General features: G+C 43.4%; 1 protein-coding gene across 2 annotated transcripts in view; it reads left to right on the top strand.

Moving 5' to 3' along the window:
- LOC115144915 (TLE family member 5-like) overlaps positions 1-22,304 on the top strand; it is a 42,097-nt gene extending 19,793 nt beyond the window's left edge. Inside the window, exons 2-7 of one of the 2 annotated variants that reach the window (XM_029686054.2) lie at positions 8,055-8,143; positions 10,823-10,886; positions 15,875-15,919; positions 17,336-17,398; positions 17,739-17,813; positions 18,853-22,304. In XM_029686054.2, the coding sequence (XP_029541914.1) occupies positions 8,055-8,143; positions 10,823-10,886; positions 15,875-15,919; positions 17,336-17,398; positions 17,739-17,813; positions 18,853-19,080 (564 nt within the window). In that variant the 3' untranslated portion in view covers positions 19,081-22,304. The remainder of the gene's footprint in view (positions 1-8,054; positions 8,144-10,822; positions 10,887-15,874; positions 15,920-17,335; positions 17,399-17,738; positions 17,814-18,852) is intronic. The other variant, XM_029686055.2, reaches the window with a different exon arrangement.
- Positions 22,305-22,505: the final 201 nt, after the last annotated feature.

Genomic DNA, 22,505 nt, shown 5'->3' with positions numbered 1-22,505 from the left:
GCTTGCTTTGAAACTCTTTAGAGTGGGAACATTTTAGAGATTTCCCACTTGACCCATTATGCAGTCTTGCAAAAAAAATGATAAAACGTTCCTATTTGGGTTTAAAGCTGCAATGAGTCTGGCACAAAGACACAACTAAACTGAACAAAAAAAGAAACACAACATGCAACAATTTCAAAGATTTTAACAGTTCACATAAGGAAATCAGTCAATTGAAATTAATTTATTAGGCCCTATTCTATGGTTTCAAATGACTGGGAATACAAATATGCATCTGTTAGTCACAGATGTCTTCAATAAAACGTAGGAGAAAACCAGTCCGTATCTGGTGTGACCACCATTTGCCTCAAGCTGCACGAGACCTCTCCTTCGCATAGTTGATCAGGCTGTTGATTGTGGCCTGTGAATGTTGCCCCATTCCTCTTCAATGGCTGTGTAAAGTTTCTGGATATTGGCTAGAACTTAAATGCTGTTGTACGTGTGTTGATCCAGAGCATCCCAAACATGCTCATTAGGTGACATGTCTGAGTATGCAGGCCATTTTCAGCTTCCAGGAATTTTGTACAGACCCTTGCAACATTGGGCCGTGCATTATCATGCTGACATGAGGTGATGTTGGCGTTGTCTGTTGCTTATGCCTTCCCATACCATAACCAATGTTCCCTCTTAAGCCGCACACCTCCTCCAGGACTGCCACGCTGAAGAAATGCCAGACCGCGCAGAGAAAGACTTCATTGTGTTCGCCCCATTAGTTTGTACTATATAGATGTTTTTTTTCTGTGAGCGAATCAACATCATAGCAGCCCCTATTTCAATACAAAAAAAAAATCTAACTGCAAAATTCAGTCTGTGACTTTGTTCTAGGCAGAGCCAAAGCGCAACAGTGTAGAATTCTATTGGCAGGTAGCCCACGAGTGGGCTTTCAATCACCCGTGAGTTACTGCATGTTTCAGAGCAGAGTGTGTGCACATGTATTGATATTCTTTGCTAGTTAGTGAGTAATTAGCCCAATTATGAATAAGTATAGGTCAGCAATGGGGAGTTGCTGCTTCCTACAAGAGCACAAAATGTGTAAGCTACATTTCAAGCTGTCTTTGAAAAGCCAGTCAGGTATAAAGCTTATGTCTTAATTAAAGGGGCAGTGTAGTATTTTCAGAGGCTTAAATATGCAAATCAGCAGAGGGGTAGCCTACATTATCTAATTCTCTATGGTAATAATAATTACATGTATTTTTAAGTGGTTTCTTGCATCATACAATATACAGTCACCTATTTGGCCCATGGTGTTACAGACCAAGTAAAAAAACATTCAAGCCCTTCATAATGTAAACTTTTGAAGTCTCATGCAATGTAGGCCAGCATTGAACACCACATATAGGCTACTGTAGGCTATATATGTGAAAATGTTATGGGATTTGCTCCATTGGTTTTTGTTGGTATGCCTACATTATCCTTAATAGCCACAATAGTCTATTGGCTACTGTCTATTGATAGTATATTGCCTACTGTCTAAAACTGTAGGGGTACAGCCTCAGTGGTCTCTGTAAATGCGCACTGGAAGTTCTTGCAACGGTCATGGTGCACTCTGTTCACAATGTTGACATCAGCGAACTCGCCCACATGATGCCATACACGCTATCTGCCCAGTACAGTTGGAAACCAGGATTCATCCGTGAAGAGCACACTTCTCCAGTGTGCCAGTGGCCACCAACGGTGAGAATTTTCCCACTGAACGCCGAACTGCAGTCAGGTCAAGACCCTGGTGAGGACAACAAGCACGCAGATGTACTTCCCCGGGATTATTTCTGACAGTTTGTGCAGAAATTCTTCACTTGTCCAAACCCAGTTTCATCAGCTGTCCAGGTGGCTGGTCTCAGACGATCCCGCAGGTGAAAAAGCTGGATGTGGTGGTCCTGGGCTGGAGTGGTTGTGAAGCCAGTTGGACGTACAGCCAAATTCTCTAAAATGACATTGGAGGCAGTTTATGGTAGAGAAATTAACACTAAATTCTGTGGCAACAGCTCTGGTGAACAGTCCCACAGTCAGCATGCCAGTTGTGTGACACAACTGCACATTTTAGAGTGGCCTTTTATTGTACCCAGCACAAGGTGCACCTGTGTAATGATCATGCTATTTTAATCAGCTTCCTGATATCACATACCTGTCAGGTGGATGGATTATCTTGGCAAATGAGAAATGCTCACCAACAGTGATGTAAACAAATTTCTGCACATTTTAGAGATGCTTTTTGTGCAACTGGAACATTTCTGGGATATTTTATTTCAGCTCATGAAACATGGGACCAGCACTTAATAACTTATTGACGCTACCCATCCCTTAAAGCGGGATAATTGTCATCGGCAACCACTGAATAGCATTGCGCCTCAGTCAAATAATATTACAAAAAATATTCATGAAATCACAAGTGCAATATTGCAAAACATAGTTTAGCCTTTTGTTAATCCACCTGTCGTCTCAGATTTTGAAATTATGCTTTACAGCGAAAGCAATCCAAGCGTTTGTGTAAGTTTATCGATCGCATGACAAAACATATTCAGGTAGCTTGGTCACGAAAAGCAATCAAATTAATCGTTTACCTTTGATCTTCGGATGTTTTCACTCACGAGACTCCCAGTTACACAACAAATATTCCTTTTGTTCCATAAAGATTATTTTTATATCCTAAATAACGTTTGTTTGGCGCATTATATGTTCAGAAATCCACAGGAAAGAGCAGTAACGACAACGCAGACAAATTCCAAATAATATCCGTGATGTCCACAGAAACATGTCAAATGTTTTTTATAATCAATCCTCAGGTTGTTTTTAAAATATACAATCGATAATATATCAACCGCAAATGTCTTTCACAGTAGGAGAGGGAAAAGCAATACCTATCCAAACTCTGTTGCGCGAGCAAAACCCATTGGACCACTTGACGCGATGTTATCGTTCTGGCTCATTTTTCAAAATAAAAGCCTGAAACTATGTCTGAAGACTGTTGACACCTTGAGGAAACGATAGGAAAAGGAATCTGGTTGATATCCCTTTAAATGGAGCAATGGGAGGCTATGGAACATGGAGTTTTCAAAATAGAAGCCACTTCCTGGTTTGATTTTTCTCAGGGATTCGCCTGCAATATCAGTTCTGTTATACTCAGACAATATTTTGACAGTTTTGGAAACTTTAGAATGTTTTCTATCCTAATCTGTCAATTATATGCATATTCTAGCATCTGGTCCTGAGAAATAGGCCGTTTACTTTGGGAACGTTATTTTTCCAAACATAAAAATAGTGCCCCCTAGCTTCAAGAGGTTAACATGTTGCATTTATATTTTACATCCACTACCATCACTGCTTGTAAAGTGTAATGACCATACAGGTATGTGATATCAGGAAGCTGATGAAAATAGCATGATCATTACACAGGTGCACCTTGTGCTGGGGACAATAAAAGGCCACTCTAAAATGTGCAGTTGTGTCACACAACTGGCATGCTGACTGTAGGACTGTTCACCAGAGCTGTTGACACAGAATTTAGTGTTAATACCCACTCGTACTGTTGTCATTTCAGCAAACCATGACACCCACCATCGCAGATTTTTCTGAAATTGTTTCTGTAGTTAGAAACAAGTAAGAATGACATTCCTAAAACATTATTTTGTATACTTCTTTGAAAATCTGAAAATGTAAGCTAATTGATTGCATCCAAATTGGCCATTTTAACTTTATATGATTCAAATAAGTTCAATAAATATAGTACCCTACATCCGATTTGGACAAAACTTCTTCCTACCAATGAATAAGATGAGGGATCCCCCCGCAAAATTCTCTAGCCACCAACAGACCCCACGCCAATCCCACCCCAACAACCAGTATACAGTATCAGTTCTCTGACAAGTAGTGTGATGCTGGGGCTTGGAGTATTGCTGCTTCATACCCTGTTCAGAGACATTAGCAAATTATGTCCCTTGCATTATTTACCATGAAGTAGTTTGAAAGTACCAGGTTTTGACCACTAGATGCCGCTGTTCCTGCTATACCACCACACATCTATTGCGCTGGTCTCTTGTTTTTTTATCAACTAGATCACAACATTTCCTTTGCAACTTTGAGTAGGAAACTAAGATTTGGCTCATGATGAAAGTAAGTTGTGGTCATCCTCACAATTCGAACCAGTCCCCCATAAAAGCAAATGTCACCATGAGGCCAACGGTGACTTTCTAAAACAGTTAGTTTAATGGCTGTGTTTTGGGGCGGCAATTAGCCTCGTGGTTAGAGCATTGGGCCAGTAACCGAAAGGTTGCTAGATCGAATCCTCGAGCTGACAAGGTAATAATCTGTCGGTCTGCCCCTGAACAAGGCAGTTAACCCACTGTTCCTAGGCTGTCATTGTAAATAAGAATTTGTTCTTAACTGACTTGCCTAGTAAAATAAAGGTTAAATAAATAGATGGGAGAAAACTGAGGATGGATCAACATTGTAGTTACTCCACAATACTAACCAAAATTACAGAATGAAAAGCATGAAGCCTGTACAAAATAAAATATTCCTAAATATGCATCCTGTTTGCAATCAGGCACTAAAGTAATACTGCAAAAAATGTGGCAAAGAAATTAACTTTTAGTCCTGAATACAAAGCTTTATGTTTGGGGCACATCCAACACAACACAACAACACATCACTGAGAATCACTCTTCATAAGCCTGGTGGTGGCTGCATCATGTTAAGGGGATGCTTGTCATCGGCAAGCACTAGGACGTTTATTAGGATTAAAAGAAACAATAGAACCAGGTATTCCCTCTAGGATTTTGTGCTTGGCTATCTGCTTTCCAACAGACACTGGGAGACATTCACCTTTCAGCAGTACCTAAAACACAAGACCAAATATACATTTAAGTCATTTACATTACATTTAAGTCATTTAGCAGACGCTCTTATCCAGAGCGACTTACAAATTGGTGCATTCACCTTATGACCTCCAGTGGAACAGTAGTGCATCTAAATCTTTTCAGGGGGAGGGGGGGTGAGAGGGATTACTTTATCCTATCCTAGGTATTCCTTAAAGAGGTGGGGTTTCAGGTGTCTCCGGAAGGTGGTGATTGACTCCGCTGTCCTGGCGTCGTGAGGGAGTTTGTTCCACCATTGGGGGGCCAGAGCAGCGAACAGTTTTGACTGGGCTGAGCGGGAACTGTACTTCCTCAGTGGTAGGGAGGCGAGCAGGCCAGAGGTGGATGAACGCAGTGCCCTTGTTTGGGTGTAGGGCCTGATCAGAGCCTGGAGGTACTGAGGTGCCGTTCCCCTCACAGCTCCGTAGGCAAGCACCATGGTCTTGTAGCGGATGCGAGCTTCAACTGGAAGCCAGTGGAGGGAGCGGAGGAGCGGGGTGACGTGAGAGAACTTGGGAAGGTTGAACACCAGACGGGCTGCGGCGTTCTGGATGAGTTGTAGGGGTTTAATGGCACAGGCAGGGAGCCCAGCCAACAGCGAGTTGCAGTAATCCAGACGGGAGATGACAAGTGCCTGGATTAGGACCTGCGCCGCTTCCTGTGTGAGGCAGGGTCGTACTCTGCGGATGTTGTAGAGCATGAACCTACAGGAACGGGCCACCGCCTTGATGTTAGTTGAGAACGACAGGGTGTTGTCCAGGATCACGCCAAGGTTCTTAGCGCTCTGGGAGGAGGACACAATGGAGTTGTCAACCGTGATGGCGAGATCATGGAACGGGCAGTCCTTCCCCGGGAGGAAGAGCAGCTCCGTCTTGCCGAGGTTCAGCTTGAGGTGGTGATCCGTCATCCACACGGATATGTCTGCCAGACATGCAGAGATGCGATTCGCCACCTGGTCATCAGAAGGGGGAAAGGAGAAGATTAATTGTGTGTCGTCTGCATAGCAATGATAGGAGAGACCATGTGAGGTTATGACAGAGCCAAGTGACTTGGTGTATAGCGAGAATAGGAGAGGGCCTAGAACAGAGCCCTGGGGACACCAGTGGTGAGAGCACGTGGTGTGGAGACGGATTCTCGCCACGCCACCTGGTAGGAGCGACCTGTCAGGTAGGACGCAATCCAAGCGTGGGCCGCGCCGGAGATGCCCAACTCGGAGAGGGTGGAGAGGAGGATCTGATGGTTCACAGTATCGAAGGCAGCCGATAGGTCTAGAAGGATGAGAGCAGAGGAGAGAGAGTTAGCTTTAGCAGTGCGGAGCGCCTCCGTGATACAGAGAAGAGCAGTCTCAGTTGAATGACTAGTCTTGAAACCTGACTGATTTGGATCAAGAAGGTCATTCTGAGAGAGATAGCGGGAGAGCTGGCCAAGGACGGCACGTTCAAGAGTTTTGGAGAGAAAAGAAAGAAGGGATACTGGTCTGTAGTTGTTGACATCGGAGGGATCGAGTGTAGGTTTTTTCAGAAGGGGTGCAACTCTCGCTCTCTTGAAGACGGAAGGGACGTAGCCAGCGGTCAGGGATGAGTTGATGAGCGAGGTGAGGTAAGGGAGGAGGTCTCCGGAAATGGTCTGGAGAAGAGAGGAGGGGATAGGGTCAAGCGGGCAGGTTGTAGGGCGGCCGGCCGTCACAAGACGCGAGATTTCATCTGGAGAGAGAGGGGAGAAAGAGGTCAGAGCACAGGGTAGGGCAGTGTGAGCAGAACCAGCGGTGTCGTTTGACTTAGCAAACGAGGATCGGATGTCGTCGACCTTCTTTTCAAAATGGTTGACGAAGTCATCTGCAGAGAGGGAGGAGGGGGGAGGGGGAGGAGGATTCAGGAGGGAGGAGAAGGTTGCAAAGAGCTTCCTAGGGTTAGAGGCAGATGCTTGGAATTTAGAGTGGTAGAAAGTGGCTTTAGCAGCAGAGAGAGAAGAGGAAAATGTAGAGAGGAGGGAGTGAAAGGATGTCAGGTCCGCAGGGAGGCGAGTTTTCCTCCATTTCCGCTCGGCTGCCCGGAGCCCTGTTCTGTGAGCTCGCAATGAGTCGTCGAGCCACGGAGCGGGAGGGGAGGACCGAGCCGGCCTGGAGGATAGGGGACATAGAGAGTCAAAGGATGCAGAAAGGGAGGAGAGGAGGGTTGAGGAGGCAGAATCAGGAGATAGGTTGGAGAAGGTTTGAGCAGAGGGAAGAGATGATAGGATGGAAGAGGAGAGAGTAGCGGGGGAGAGAGAGCGAAGGTTGGGACGGCGCGATACCATCCGAGTAGGGGCAGTGTGGGAAGTGTTGGATGAGAGCGAGAATATACACTGGAGTTGCTTACCAAGACATTGAATGTTCCTGAGTGGCCTAGTTACAGTTTTGACCTAAATTGGCTTGAAAATCTATGGCTGTCTAGCAATGGTCAACAACCAACTTGACAGAGCTTGAATTTTTGAAAGAATGAACATGCAAATATTGTACAATCCATGTGTGCAAAGCTCTTAGACTTACCCAGAAAGACTCACAGCTCTAATCATTGCCAAAGGTTGTTTCAACATGTATTGAATCATGGGTTTGACTACTTATCTATTCAAGATATTTTTATTTTATTTTCCATCAATTAAAAAAATTAAAACTCTGGCATTCAAGTATATTGTGTAGGGTCATTGACAATTAAATCCATTTTAATCCCATTTTGTAACACAATTTTTGGGGGAAACGGTTGAGGGTGTGAATACTTTCTGAAGGCACTGTATTATTGCACACTGAGTCCATGCAACAATTTTTACTTATGCTTGACATATCAGCTTTTCATTTTTTATTAATTGGTAAAAATGTCTACATAAATCCACTTAATCATTTTTAAAGTCTGGCTGTAACACAGAATATGGAAAAAGTCTAGGTGTGTGAAGGCACTGTATCTGAATCCTATAATTTAAAATGGTAAATATGGGTGCACTCAATTGGCTTAATTTCTCCGAAATGTTTCAACAGTAACTACAGAAATGATCATGTTAGATGGTTTCTGTCAATCCCCATGTGCTTTTTGAGGTGGAACGACCCTAAGTGTGAGCCAGGCCAGACTGGTTTTTATTTCACTGACGTGTTTTGATGGTGTCTGTCTGTCTGTCTGTCTGTCTGTCTTGCAGGCTTCATCGCAGCAGCTGAAATTCACAACCTCCGATTCGTGTGACCGAATCAAGGACGAGTTCCAGTTCCTCCAAGCACAATACCACAGGTATCCATATAGCACTGTTTCTCACACAAACCCTTCAACCAAGGCTTATCTGAGGGAACTAGGGGTTAAGATACCACCTGTCTGCTATTTGTGAATACTCTGAGCATAACCATATCTCTGTAGGTGAGTGTACAGATTAGAACACTTGAATTCTATTCTGCTGTGAGTTATGTTGCGTAAGTATACAGTGTGCGGTACTAGAGTACACTGCTGCACATGGTTCTGTGCAAAAGCTCACTGGAATAACCTACATGATTAGAATATCAAATAAATCACAGCAAGACTAATACATTTTATTTTGCCTCACTGTTAAACCCCCTTCAGAGGCAGATGGAAGCAGGTGAAAGAATATGTATTCTAGGAGTGTGCTGTTGCTCCAGAAGAGAAGACATGAAAATAGGACATATGTTTTAAGAGCAGACCATGTGTGTGTCAGTTCTATTTAGAACCCTAGTCTAGAACTTTGTTCTCTTTCATGTAATAGAAAGCACTGTTGTTGATGTCCTGCTATAACCACAACCTAACAAGATTGGCAATTGCTAGATGGCACAAGGTCATTTATTTGACCTGGATTGAGATGGACCAGAGAGTACAGTGTATTGCTCTGTTTGATTCATGACTAAATGTGTGGAGTTCGTGGATCTCATGGTACCCAAGGAAGGTTTCCGCTTTATGGATTTCTAGCCTTTGAAGCAGCAGGGCTACAACTGCCTCTGATTCCCTCCCTCTATTTACCTGTGGTATAGGAACTAGGAAGTGTATTGGCTGAGGTTTTCTTTCCTCCCTGTTCTATTGAGCTTCATCAGAGGAGAAGCAGATAAAAGCCTGCATGTTTGTTCATTGTGTGAAATTTCTGTCTCTGATCATCAGTCCATTCCTAGTGTAGTAGGAACACCTCAGAGCCTGGGCTTTGGTGTGTAATTCCCTAGACAACCCACCGTTTAACCCCCTTCAGAAGCAGTTGAAAGAATACCTTTTCCCTACACCGTATTCAGAGCTTGCATACACGCTGCCTAATGACTTGAGCCGAGGAGCCATAGACGAGGCTTTGTAGAAGGCTGCGTTCAGCCCTTTTAGGGAAATGTTCTGCAGGTGGTCTCCTGAGCATAGTAGTGAGCATTGTAACTGTCACCCCTCCCCCCCTCACATGCATAAATAGATCAGGGAATACATAAATCAAAATAAAGATGACAGCAGGAGCGATTTAGAGGCGGAAGGAGCGGCAATAAAACTCCATCAAAGTGTCGTTTGAGAGCGTCTCTCCGAGCCCCCGGGCCACCTCTACCAATCACAGGCGCACAAAGACAATCACAATCCGCTCTCAGGTAGGGTGGCAGCAGGGGAGGCTGGTTGTCATGACAACCAACCCCTGTGTTTGCGCACGCGCTGCTGCAGATATTATTATTATTTTTAGGAGGAAAAAGCGATTTGGCTAAGTGAAGGCTGCAGGCGAAAGAGGAGTAGAGACGGATGGATGGATGGAGGGAGGGAGAGAGAGCTGTCTGAATGAAATGCGCCCCCCTGAGCACTTGTTTGGTCAGAGAATCTGAGGACTGCTGTTGAATTGTAATGAGGTTTATTCTTTAAAGGAAAATATTTGTTTGTAAAAAGAACTCTATTTTAGATGTAAATGGCATAGGACCGAGAAGGGTCCAGACACCTGTTTGTTTTGGTGATTTCACGTGTTTTTGATAGACTTACCACAATCAACGAATCACTTCCTCATTCTCGAGTTGTGCGGTATGAGGGCCCTGAAAAAACATGAACAAAAACAAATGCCTGTGTATTGTCATTCTGAATCTCATCTCTAATCATCTAGTCCCCTATGCAGAAGTCCAGACCGGGTTTGTCCTTATAGTATAAACTTATGTTTATCAAAAACAAGTGAAATCACAAAGGTGTCCGGACCCATCTATAACATGGCATATACATCAAAAATAGAGATTTAGTTGTAAAAAAAAAAAATAAACAATCATTTAACCTTTTCACTTTGGGCTGAGTTAACAGCGCCGCTGCTATGATCCCATTTGCCTCAACTATTTTTCCATGTCAGTGATGAAGTCAGCGGCGTCTATGAGCAGCATTTTCCCAGTTGGGGACAATGATGAGGATTCGCCACAGCTAACGCTCTGCCTAATTTGAGTCTTCATTCACAGTGACGCTGACGGCACAGATCTAGATCCCAAAAACAATCTTAATGTGAACACACCATTATAAACCCTGGTCTGATATTCAGAACTGCTCCCTCCTGGTTAATGTTGATCCACTGGAACGCTCTACAGAGGGGGATGTCAACACGGACGCCATTCTAATATGAAAGCTTGTGATAAGTGGTGTGACAGTAGAGGCTTGGCCTCCTTTGTCCTGTCACCTCCTGTAACTCTTGCAGCGAGCGCTGTGACATGATTACAGCTAATGGCTGTCTGCGACACAGAGCAGAGCTGCACATCCACGTCATCCACCAACCGTCCGCTTTTTATAGGCAGGACATTTAAATCACTCTGGGAATACGTATGGGTATTTTATTAGGGTTTATTTGGGAGGCTTTTTTCTCTTGGTGGATTGACACCTTGTAAGATCCGATGAGGGAAGGATGAAGTAATTTCCTGTCTTCCTGAAGAGGTATGAGTGATGCTTCCTGGAGCCTAAATATTTTCTATTTTGATCTCTTCTCTGCAGTTTGAAGCTGGAGTGTGACAAGCTGGCCAGTGAGAAGTCTGAGATGCAACGTCATTATATCATGGTGAGTTTTCTTTGTGTTTGTGTCTCGCTATGTGTGTGTTTGCCTGTGTCAGCCTGTGTGTGTTTGCCTGTGTCAGCCTGTGTGTGTTTGCCTGTGTCAGCCTGTGTGTGTTTGCCTGTGTCAGCCTGTGTGTGTTTGCCTGTGTCAGCCTGTGTGTGTTTGCCTGTGTCAGCCTGTGTGTGTTTGCCTGTGTCAGCCTGTGTGTGTTTGCCTGTGTCAGCCTGTGTGTGTTTGCCTGTGTCAGCCTGTGTGTGTGCTACTGTGAGTGACCCTGCTCTGTCAATGTCATTTTTAAAAGGACATTCTACTCAAATGCATTAAAATGTAATGATGACACCATCTGAAATATAACTGATGTAGCTGTGCGCTCATGTGTGCGACTGCTAGTTCTGTTTGGTACAGATATACACTGAGTACAAAGTATAAGGAACTGTTCTTTCCATGACGTAGACTGACCAGGTGAATCCAGGTGAAAAGCTATGACCCCTTGTTGATGTCATATCACTTCAATCAGTGTAGATGAAGGGGAGGAGATGGGTTAACTTCTTGCGTCGAGCCATCCCGGATCCGGGATCGTGACTACAGCCTCAAGCCCATTACCATAACGCAACGTTAACTATTCATTGAAAATCGCAAATGAAATGAAATCAATATGCTAGCTCTCAAGCTTAGCCTTTTGTTAACAACACTGTCATCTCAGATGTTCAAAAATATACTTCTCAACCATAGCAAAACTAGCATTTGTGTAACCGTATTGATAGCTATTGATTGCTAGCGTAGCATTTAGCGTTAGCATTCAGCAGGCAACATTTTCACAAAAAACAAAAAGCATTCAAATAAAATCATTTACCTTTGAAGAACTTTGGATGTTTTCAATGAGGAGACTCTCAGTTAGATAGCAAATGTTCAGTTTTTCCTGAAAGATTATTTGTTCAGGACAAATCGCTCCGTTTTCTGCGTCACGTTTAGCTATGAAAAAAACCTGTATCCAGGATTGTGTAAATCTATCCGCAAGCTCATTAGCATAACGCAACGTTAACTATTCCTATTTTCTTCATCACGTTTGGGTAAGAAAATTAAGTAATTAAAATGCTAACTTGTTTCCAAATTAACTCCATAATATCGACAGAAACATGGCAAACGATGTTTAGAATCAAACCTTAAGGTGTTTTTCACATATCTATCGATGATAAATCCTTCGTGGCAGTTGACTTTCTCTTCTGAAGAAATGGAACGCGCATGGACCTAGAGATTACGTAATAATTTCGACACAGGACACCGGGCGGACACCTGGTAAATGTAGTCTCTTATGGTCAATCTTCCAATGATATGCCTACAAATACGTCACAATGCTGCAGACACCTTGGAGAAACGACAGAAAGGGCAGGCTCATTCCTGGTGCATTCACAGCCAAATAAGGAGGCATTGGAACACAGCGCCTTCAGAATCTGGGGCATTTCCTGTATGAAACTTCATCTTGGTTTCGCCTGTAGCATTAGCTCTGGGGCACTCACAGATAATATCTTTGCAGTTTTGGAAACGTCACAGTTTTTTCTTTCCAAAGCTGTCAATTACAGGCATAGTCGAGCTTCTTGTCGTGACAAAATATCTTGTTTAAAACGGGAACGTTTTTTATCCAAAAATTAAAAGAGCTCCCCCTATCTCGAAGAAGTTAAAGAAGGATTGTTAAACCTTGAGACAATTGAGACATAGGTGTGTGTATGGGTACCATTCAGATGGTAAATGGGCATGACAAAAGGTTTAATTAAGTGCCTTTGAATGGGGTATAGTAGTAGGTGCCTGGCGCACCGGATTGAAGAACTGCAACGCTGCTGGGTTTTTCACGTTCCACAGTTTCCTGTGTGTATCAAGAATGGTCCACTCTCCAAAGGACATCCAGCCAGTGGTCGAAAACAGGCCATTGATAAAAGAGGACAACGGAGGCTGACACACATTGTGCAGAGCAACGGATGGGCTACAGTTAGTCAACTGACAGTCCAGTACAACATTGGTGCCCAAAGACCCATAAAACAACGCACAACTCGTCGAACCTTGACACAAATGGGGTATGGCAGCCGACGACCTTAGCGTTCAACTATTTTCAGCAAAAAAACAAGAAACTGCGGTTCCAGTGGGCTAAGGAACGAAAACACTGGAGAATTGGAAAACATTGCCTGGTCTGAGTCCCGGGTTCCTGCTCTTTCAAGCTGATGGGAGGATTAGGATATGGGCAAAACCACATGAGTACTGTACATGCATCCATAATGCCATGTTTTGACATTACAGGCTGTTTGAATGCCACAGGTAGAGCTGGGCGATATGACGATACATATCGTGTGACGATAGAAAAACGTCTATCGTTTCATATTATGCTCTATCGTTTATTTCGTGGTGTTGCAAATCACACTCTTTACAGCAATATTTTTTGTCAATCGGATTTCGCTTTGCGTTTTTCACACACGTGCCATGTGGAAGGAACAAACATGGAGGAGAGTGAACGTGACACAGAGCACAGAGACACGGAGCTCGTACCTAAAAGAGGGGCTACTTCGGTCGCATGGGCGTGGTTTGGGTATGAAAAGTCTGACACGGACCAGAAAACCATCCTCTGCAAAATATTCCGCTGGCCGGTCCTGACAACAGGCTCAAACACCACTAACCTCTTTTACCACCTACGCAAGAGTCATGTGAAACAGTACGGAGAGAGTACGGATGAGATGAGACCCCAAAAAGTACAGTCTAGTGCTCAAAACAAACCCCCGACTCAGACGTTGCAAGAGGCTTTTGCCCGCGTCACACCATTTGGCAAAGAATCACGAAGATGGAAGGAGATAACAGCTGCCGTTACAACTTACATCTGCAAAGACATGGCCCCAATTTACACGGTGGAGAAACGGGCGTTTCGTGAGTTGGTGCTAATACTCGACCCAAGGTACCAAATGCAAATACCTTTTATTTGTTGAGTATAATTCAAAATGTAATAAGAAATAGGCCTTTACATGTGGTCGTTTTATATAAATTATTTATTAATTGAATTTACAGAAAATGTGTATATCGTGTTATGTATCGTTATCGGGATATGAAATGACCGATATCGGGATATGAGATTTTGGCCATATCGCCCAGCCCTAGCCACAGGATATCTGAACATCATTGCCAATCAGGTACATCCCTCTGCAAATTGTTTTGTTTTTTTTCGTCTCAGGGAAGCTCATCTGCGTGCTTGTCGTCCTCACCAGAGTCTTGACCTGACTGCAGACTGCTGGAAATGTGTGCTCTTCATGGATGAATCCCGGTTTCAACTGTACTGGGCTGATGGCAGACGGTGTGTATGTCATCATGTGGACAAGCGGTTTGCTGATGTCAACGTTGTGAACAGAGTGCCCCATGGTGGTGGTGGGTTTATGTTATGGGAAGGCATAAGCTAAGGACAATGAACACACTTGCATTTTATCGATGGCAATTTGAATGCACAGTTACCGTGACGAGTAACTGAGGACAATAGTCGTGCCATTCATCCGCTGCCATCACCTCATGGTTTAGCACGATAATGCACGGCCCTCTGTTGCAAGGATCTGTACACAATTCCTGGAAGCTGAAAATGTCCCAGTTCTTCCATGACCTGCATACTCACCAGATATGTCACCCATTGAGCATGTTTGGGATGCTCTGGATCGACACGTACGACAGTGTTTCCGCCAATATCCAGCAACTTCACACAGCCACTGAAGAGGAGTGGGACAACATTCCACAGGCCAAAATCAACAGTCTGATCAACTCTATGTGAAGGAGATGTGTCACGCTGCATGAGCCAAATACAGATGCATATCTATATTCATAGTCATGTGAAATGATTAGGGCCTATTTCATTTAAATTGACTGATTTCTTTATATGAACTGTTTTTAATTTTTGTTCGGTGTATATTTGGGGTGCCGCTGCTAAATGAATATAGGGGAAACTGCATTCATACCACCCACCACCACCTCTACAGGCAGCAGGATGATTAACACTGCAACAATATTTATTCTAGGATTTGTTTTTTTACAACAGGTCATTGAATTTGGCACCATTTTAGTCTAGCAACTACAACATACAGCAATATTGAAAATACCATCTCGCTCTTTTACCTTTGTCTCCTGTCTATACTCTCCCACCCCTTTCCTCTCTAGCCCTGTGCCCATCTCTCTTTTTTTCCATGGCATTGTTCTCAGTCTTTCTATCTCTCTCCTTCCTCTTATGATTTTTCCTCTAGTCTCATCTGTGGTCCTTTTGTCTCTGGTGTTGTCATCCTCTCTCTCTTCTCTTCCCCCCAACACATACTCTCCACCTCTAGCTAATCTCATTGTCTCTGGCAAGGCCCGTGTAGCTGTCTGATTCTGTCTCTAATTGATCCGTTGACTGGCTTAATCTCATCTAATCTGTGCAGCGCTGCACTCGTATCCATCAGTGGATCAGTGTGTGTGTGTAGCCCCAGCCTGGTCCACCCTCCCTTAATTGCCTATCGGGTTCCCCTGCTTCGCCGGCTGCTATCGCCAGCACCTCAATTTCCCCAGCACCATAATTGCTTTAGGGACGTGCAGTTTCGGCTGGACAGCCTGTACTCCCCGTCGAGCGCGTGCGTGTTTTTGAACACTGGAGCCTGTGCCCTCACAGACAGAGCTGGTGATTTAACAGGGCTAATGCTGAGCCACTGGCCTGCTCATTAACACCGAACACACACACACACACACACACACCATCCCTTTCCGTCTCACAGCGACACAGGAGGACAATGGGGTGGGTGGGTGTGTGTGAAGGGTTTTACCTGGTGTAACAGTAATGACATGATGCATAAGAACCAGGAGATGGCTCTTGTAGATGGCTCTGTGGGACAGAAGGAAATGCATATAGCTAGACAATCTGTCTACACTTTACAGGACATAATGGAGTTTCCCTCTTTCTGTTATTATACTGTATAACAACGCCTCATCTTCCTTCTGCTTTACAGTACTATGAGATGTCCTATGGGCTGAACATCGAAATGCACAAGCAGGTAAGTCTCTGTCTATGTTAATAGGAAACCCTTCTTCAGCAGTGCTGTCAGAGATGGGAATTGGTTCTTATCATCATGCCTCCTGTAGACAGACAGTGAAACATCTCTCTCTGGCATCGCTGAGAAAACATCCCTATTCAGAGGGATTGTTCTAAAGGAAGGAGCAGTACAGTACTGCGCAGGGTAAAGCTCTAGTCTCTGTATATTACTACATGGACAGTGAAGAGTAGCATACTGCTGTCTAAGGGGCTAATCCGGTGCGTATAGATCGGGGGGGGGTTTGTTGGGAGGTGGGGGTGGTAATTTATGGGCCGGCTACTGGGGGAGAGCGATGGGCCTCTGTGGATCCGGCCTTATCTGTGACCTTGTCTGGCGCGCTAAAAGATTGACGGCTCCTCCCTGACAGCCACACCGGCAGCAAAGAACACGCAGTGAAAAATCTAGTCACGCACACACGCTCGAGAACATACAAGCTCATACACACACAGTCCCTCTGCTCTGCCTCATGAGTACAATTCATCACCCCTACTCCTTTATCTGGCGGGGATTAAATATTTAGAAAATCTGTGTGTGCGAGCTTGTGTGTGGATCCCCAATTATGTTAGCGCGTGTGTGTGCATGCTTTTTGTGTGTGTGTGTGTGACTGGGTGCAGATGAACTGCGGCAGCATTAGAGGGTTGAAATTGAAGGGGATGTGTAGAACTGAATGTCGAGGAGAATTCACGCCTGCTCTTTCTCTCTCACTCTTCTCAATTTTTATATTTCTCCATTTCTATCTTTTTCTTTGTCTTTTTAATTTTTCTCTTTCTTTCTCATTTTCTTTCTTTCGTTCTTCCTCCCTTTTTTTCTTTCGTTCTCTCTTTCTCCTCCCCAAGCTTTCTCTTCTCTCCAGCTGAGGAGCTCCAGACAGTTTAGTCAGCTTGTACTGGGGATATATTAAAAAGGGGTTATTGTTTCTTCTTTGTCTCCCTCCACTTAAAACATTTTCCCATCCCTGACAGTTGCAAGACCCCCTCTCCGGTTAGCTTGAATGAATTGTTCTCCCACCTGACAGAACATTCGGCATTTCCTCTTACTTTCGTGTGTGTGCATCATATTCTTCCTCACATATAGAAAGAGGCACAAAATGCATTTTAAGAGGAGAGCGAGATGTCAGTGTACATGATGATGGAGTGATAAGTGTGGTGTTTTGTCTGGAATGGCGGTGTGTAGTAAATGAGTGTCTTCTCAGATATCACACTGAATTAGAAAGTAACACAATTAACACTGCTTTGCATATTGGAGTTTGTTATGATAATTACTGCTGGAACGTAAAGTAATATATATGTGTGCTCTTTGGGAGGGTGGGGTGTATGTTGATGTGAGACTGAGGCGGTGTTAAATGAAGCTAAGGGCTTATGTGTTTTATCTCCTCAGGCTGAGATTGTGAAGAGATTGAACGGGATCTGTGCCCAAGTCCTCCCCTATCTGTCCCAGGAGGTAAGAACACCCTCTAACCTCTGACCCCTAACCCCACGTGGTGCCCTGCAGCCTGGAATGAGATCATTCTTATTTGACTCCACTCCCCCATATGTATCTTCATTCATCATTGCGAGCCCTGTAATGAAAGGGGCCAGAGCGCTCTGCTGTGATCCAGATAAGATATGCTAATTTGTGTCCATGACGAGATGACCCATTACAACATGGGAGTGGATCATTGATTCTCTATCAAAGCCCAGCCTTGTGTTAGTGACTTAATAATTGAATGGGTGAGGAGCACAGGGTCAGTGTTGGTAGTATTGAGCCATCTAACCCCCCTGCATGTGTGTGTGTGTCCCAGCACCAGCAGCAGGTCCTGGGAGCCATTGAGAGGGCCAAGCAGGTCACCCCTCCAGAGATGAACTCCATCATCCGGGTAGGCTGCTCCCTCCAGGATGTCCTCTATGGGTCTGACACTCATCACTATCTAGCTATCAATCCATCATTATGATGGGTTTTAATGGAACTTTATGTTTGGTGCTTTACTTGATGATGATGATAAAAAGGTATTTGTCTGGTATTTGTCAAGGCCCAGTTGTACATTTTGTGGAATGGATGTGCAGTTTGTACACTTTTCTGTTGTTGTTTTTTAAAACTTAAATTTAACATTTTAATTCAGCAAATAAAGACTAATGGCATTGACAAAATGATTGGCACCAAAGACAAGAACACTCTCCCTACAATCAAACATGGGGGAGCTTTGATACTACTGTGGGGTTGCTTTGCTGCCCCTGGTCCTAAATATGTGCAGGACCTTGTGAAATCAATCAATTATCAATGTTCTATGGAGTCCAATGTTGTTGTTTTTAAACTGGGTGTCAAAAGAAAAGTGTTTATAAACTGTGATGTTAAAGGTTGTTGGTCATCCAGCAGGACAACGACCCCAAACACACATCAAAAGCACCCTGGAATGGTTCAAGAAAAAGCACTGGACTGTTTTGGAGTGGCCAGTGAAGAGTCCAGATCTGAACCACATCCATAACCTATGGCAAGAGCTAGAAACAGCAGTTGGAGAAGTTTTCTGTAGAAAAGTGGGCTAAAATGGCAATAAAAGTTGCAGCAAGCTCATTGGTGGCTACAATAAGCATTTGTTGGGAGTTATCTTGGCCAAAGGCTGTGCAGTGAAATACTAGCTCCAGGGTGCCCATATGTTTATCCATGCCATTTGTCTTCATTTTTAAACATTTCAAATTGTCAACTTAAGTTTACAATATAATGTATGATTCTGCGATGTTGAAAATCCAATAATATTTGGAGACCAAAAGTTGTTTTCAAATTTAACTTATTTTCAAAGAAATAGGTAGTTCTTTTAAGAAAAGTGCAGGGCTGCCAATATCTCTGTGTGTGCACCTGTGAGAGCCATATGTACCCATCTCTGTGTCTCTGTGTTTGAGCTGTGTGTGTGTTGTCCACAGCAGCAGCTCCAGGCTCACCAGCTGTCCCAGCTCCAGGGTCTGGCCCTGCCCATGACCCCTATGCCTCTGGGCCTGAGTCAGTCAACCCTGCCGGCCGTCACCTCCTCTTCAGGCCTCTTCTCCCTCTCCTCCATCCTGGCCTCGCAGGCCCAGCTGGCAAAGGAGGAGAAGGCTTCTCGCGAGGGAGCTGACAGCCACCGTGAGGAGGACGGGGACAAGTCCGACTAGAGCTCCCTCCCGCCCTCTACCGCATATTAACTACCGCTGTGTCAGAGGGCTGTGGTCCTGTATATCTGCTATCCATGCCAGTCCCTCTCCTCTACCCCATCTCCCCCTTTAGTCCTCCGACTTCTACGGCCTATCTGATGCATTTGCCGTCATTCCAACTGCTTCAATTTGTGTACAGTATAGATTTTTTTTACTATCATTTCTTTCATGTATATATCTTTTTATTTTGTATTTTATTTTTGTGATTTGAGCTTGACTTGTCTTTTTGCTCATTTGTTTTTCCCTCATTCTGCTCCGTTTATGGCCCAGTGGTAAATGGATCTGTGTTTTTACACCACCCTGGCTGAGCGTCTCCTTCCTCTCTTATTTACCAAGGCCCATCTGGGAGCCTGAATGTCACATAGTATAAGTGGAATAACAAACCAGAAGAGATCCAACAGACAGGCTCGCGTCACCCAGATTTCTAGCCTCTGTTGTGTCAACTTGATTCAGTTGGTTGATGTGGGGTAACTCTCACAATACTGTTTTCATAAACCGACTTTTAGACAAGCAACAGTAAAAACTGTCTGTTAATGTCTTAATCCTAGCGTCAAAATCCTGCATTGATATCAGTGAGAAAATGCTCTGAAAATTTGTTGGCCTCGCTTTGATTTTCAGGTTATGATTCCTCCCCAGGTTAAGGAGAGTCGTTGAAAGATGTTAGTCTTCTTGGTGAAGCGTGTAACTTGGTGACTCCAGTCCCCAGAGAGCCCTGTCTAACCCACTGAGCTACTTTAGATCGCTTCCATGAAAGGCATGCTATCAATACTATCATAAAGGTCTGAATGTACAGATCGCAGCAATGATTAACATTGTGCGAGATAGAAAACACCTTCAGATATTTTCTCTCCCTGGTGGTGATGCAGTAGGAGAGTGCACGTTGCCTCTTCAACACTAGAAAGCAGTAAGTCTTTTAGAAAGCAGCTCTGACATCCACTGAGTCACCTCTTTTGAACAGGGATCTCTGGTCTATTCTAGGAAACAGGTTGACATCTCGGTCTCTCATGTTAGGCAGCGGCATAGAACAAAATGTCCACTGCGCCCACTATCTTGTCACTCAAAAGATGAGTCTCTGTAAGAAGAAATGATGCATGATTTAGCTCTCGTATAGAATACAAATACAGCACTCACAAATGTGGATGCATTGTCCATGGCCAATGAATAGTTTTAAATGAACGTTTTTGATCCGTCATTTGAGTAGATGAAGCACAAATCGCCATTATTTTGGTGTGCATTTACATTTCAAAAAATATATATATATATATTTTCTACAAACCCCAACATGTTTCTCTCAGCCTGTTGGAGAAAGTGTGCGATTATTAGCTCGACCTGTAAGTGCCGCTGTAGGCTAGAACTAAAGGTTGAATGGTATAGAAGATGTGAAGCTGACTGCTGGTTTTACTGTACGATTGGGAAGGGATTGGTGTTATTGTCTGACCATTGCTTTGATCCCAGCCTGTTATACAGCGTGTGATGTATTGTATGTTTTTTGTATTCCCCTTATATTAATAGACATCCTCTCTGTTTGATGGTGGGTTACACTGTGAGGGTGTAGAGATCTGTGTAAATGTCTTAGATAAAGTGTCACAAGAAAACTGATTTCATAGCCGTATGTGAATGCATTCATTAACCTCTGTAATATAGATTTGAACTTTGGTCAGTCAGTGGTGAGCCTGGGATTGACATGTGGCTTTTGTTTTAAGTCTAATACTGCTTGTGAACAGCACAACTTACTCTTATCGACGTAAACAGTAGTGATATGCAATGCGTGTGGGTAGATGCACACAAACGCATGTCTCTTGGAACTGTATTCCTTTCTATTAGCCACGAAATGTTTTAAAGTTTGGTCCACATTTTCTGTGATCAATACACTTGTTTGAATATTATCGCTATGAAATAGAATGAGAGTAAAAAGCTTTTAAAGATTCCGCTAAATGAACGATGTATTTGTTTAGTAGTGGAGGGCCAGTTTATGTATACAGTTATACTTCTAAAGCTTTATATGTGGGTGAAAATGCGCTATGGTGATCATTTCACTTATGTTATAAAATACATTTTGCCAAGACAAATAAGGTTCTTCATGTTGTGAATCGATCAGTTGGGTCTCTCTAACATATCATTCCCATTATATCCCAAAAGTCTGGTTTCATAAAGGAATACATCCGATAATAAGCACTGAGTTCTGTTGACAGATAGCGGTGCAGCTTTCGCATAACAACTTTTGAGGATTTGACATTTTGTGGTCGTCTTGAAAGTTTCCACTGGTCGTATGAAGCTAAATTGGCATGAGCTGAATTAAATGTAAAAGGCTTTGAAAATACGCTCATTGCTCTGTTGACATTTTGGAGATACACTTGTTTTTGTGAGGAATCTTCAAAAAGGAATAGAATTTTTTTAATTAATATGAAAACCGTATACTAAAATAAGAAAGTACTACGTCATGTCTCAAATCGATATCCATATTACCTCTAATTTATGTCCTGCGGCTTCGAGAAGGAAGATGAGTTCAATGGGAAAGTGAGCCTGTCAGGTAACCAGTAGCCTTAATTCTTGCACAGCCTAGCTGACACAATGCAATTTTCCAGATTTTTGACCCTGTTTTTTTCTCTGGCTTCCATTGATTGTCACCCTAATTCTGGCCATCCTACAAGGGTACACACTCCAATAACTTTTGAATGGATTATGATAGAGATATGAGGTTTGGACCATTGGTTTTCTTAGATGAGTAACATTGTTTTGCCAATTGGTCAAAATATGCGTTTTTGATTGGACACCACAGGTATATGGCTGCATCTTCTGTGTCTGTCCTGGATGATTCCTGTGCTCTGTCCTACAGTACTGATGTGACACTAGAGGAAGTGCAGTACTTTGACCTATACCTGTCCCTATTTAACCCCTGACCCACTGTTTGCCCTTTACCCGTTGCCCTGTAGCGTGAAGCATTGTAAGCATTTTGAGCTTTGTATAGGTCATTTTTTGAATACATATTTTGTGTATAATGAAGAAAAAAACTGAAGTTCATACTTTGGCCCCCAAAAAAACAAACAATTTGTGTCATGTAATTATAGCTTCATTTAAAGAAATGGTGAAATATAAAAATAACAAACATTTACTATAAATAAATGAAATGTTCTGCAGTAAGGAAGTACTTTTGGTGCCTTTACAAATAAAGTCAATCAAATCAATTGTTGTCTGTCCTGTTTTGTTCTTGTGCATCTTGAGGCAATGCAGTGGAGCTAAAGCGTCAATGGTGTAATGTTACTATACATTTCTCAGTGTTACTACTAAATGAAGGATGACCTTTTGATGACTAATACTAACCTAGTATTATGCCTGTGGAGCATTGAGGTCCCTGTAGTTCATTGTCACTCCACACGGCGGAAGTG

Source organism: Oncorhynchus nerka, linkage group LG17 (genome assembly GCF_034236695.1).
Source record: "Oncorhynchus nerka isolate Pitt River linkage group LG17, Oner_Uvic_2.0, whole genome shotgun sequence".
NCBI classification, from domain to species: domain Eukaryota; kingdom Metazoa; phylum Chordata; class Actinopteri; order Salmoniformes; family Salmonidae; genus Oncorhynchus; species Oncorhynchus nerka.
The sequence above is the reverse complement of the archived record's forward strand: the minus strand, read 5'-3'. Positions and strand labels throughout refer to the sequence as shown.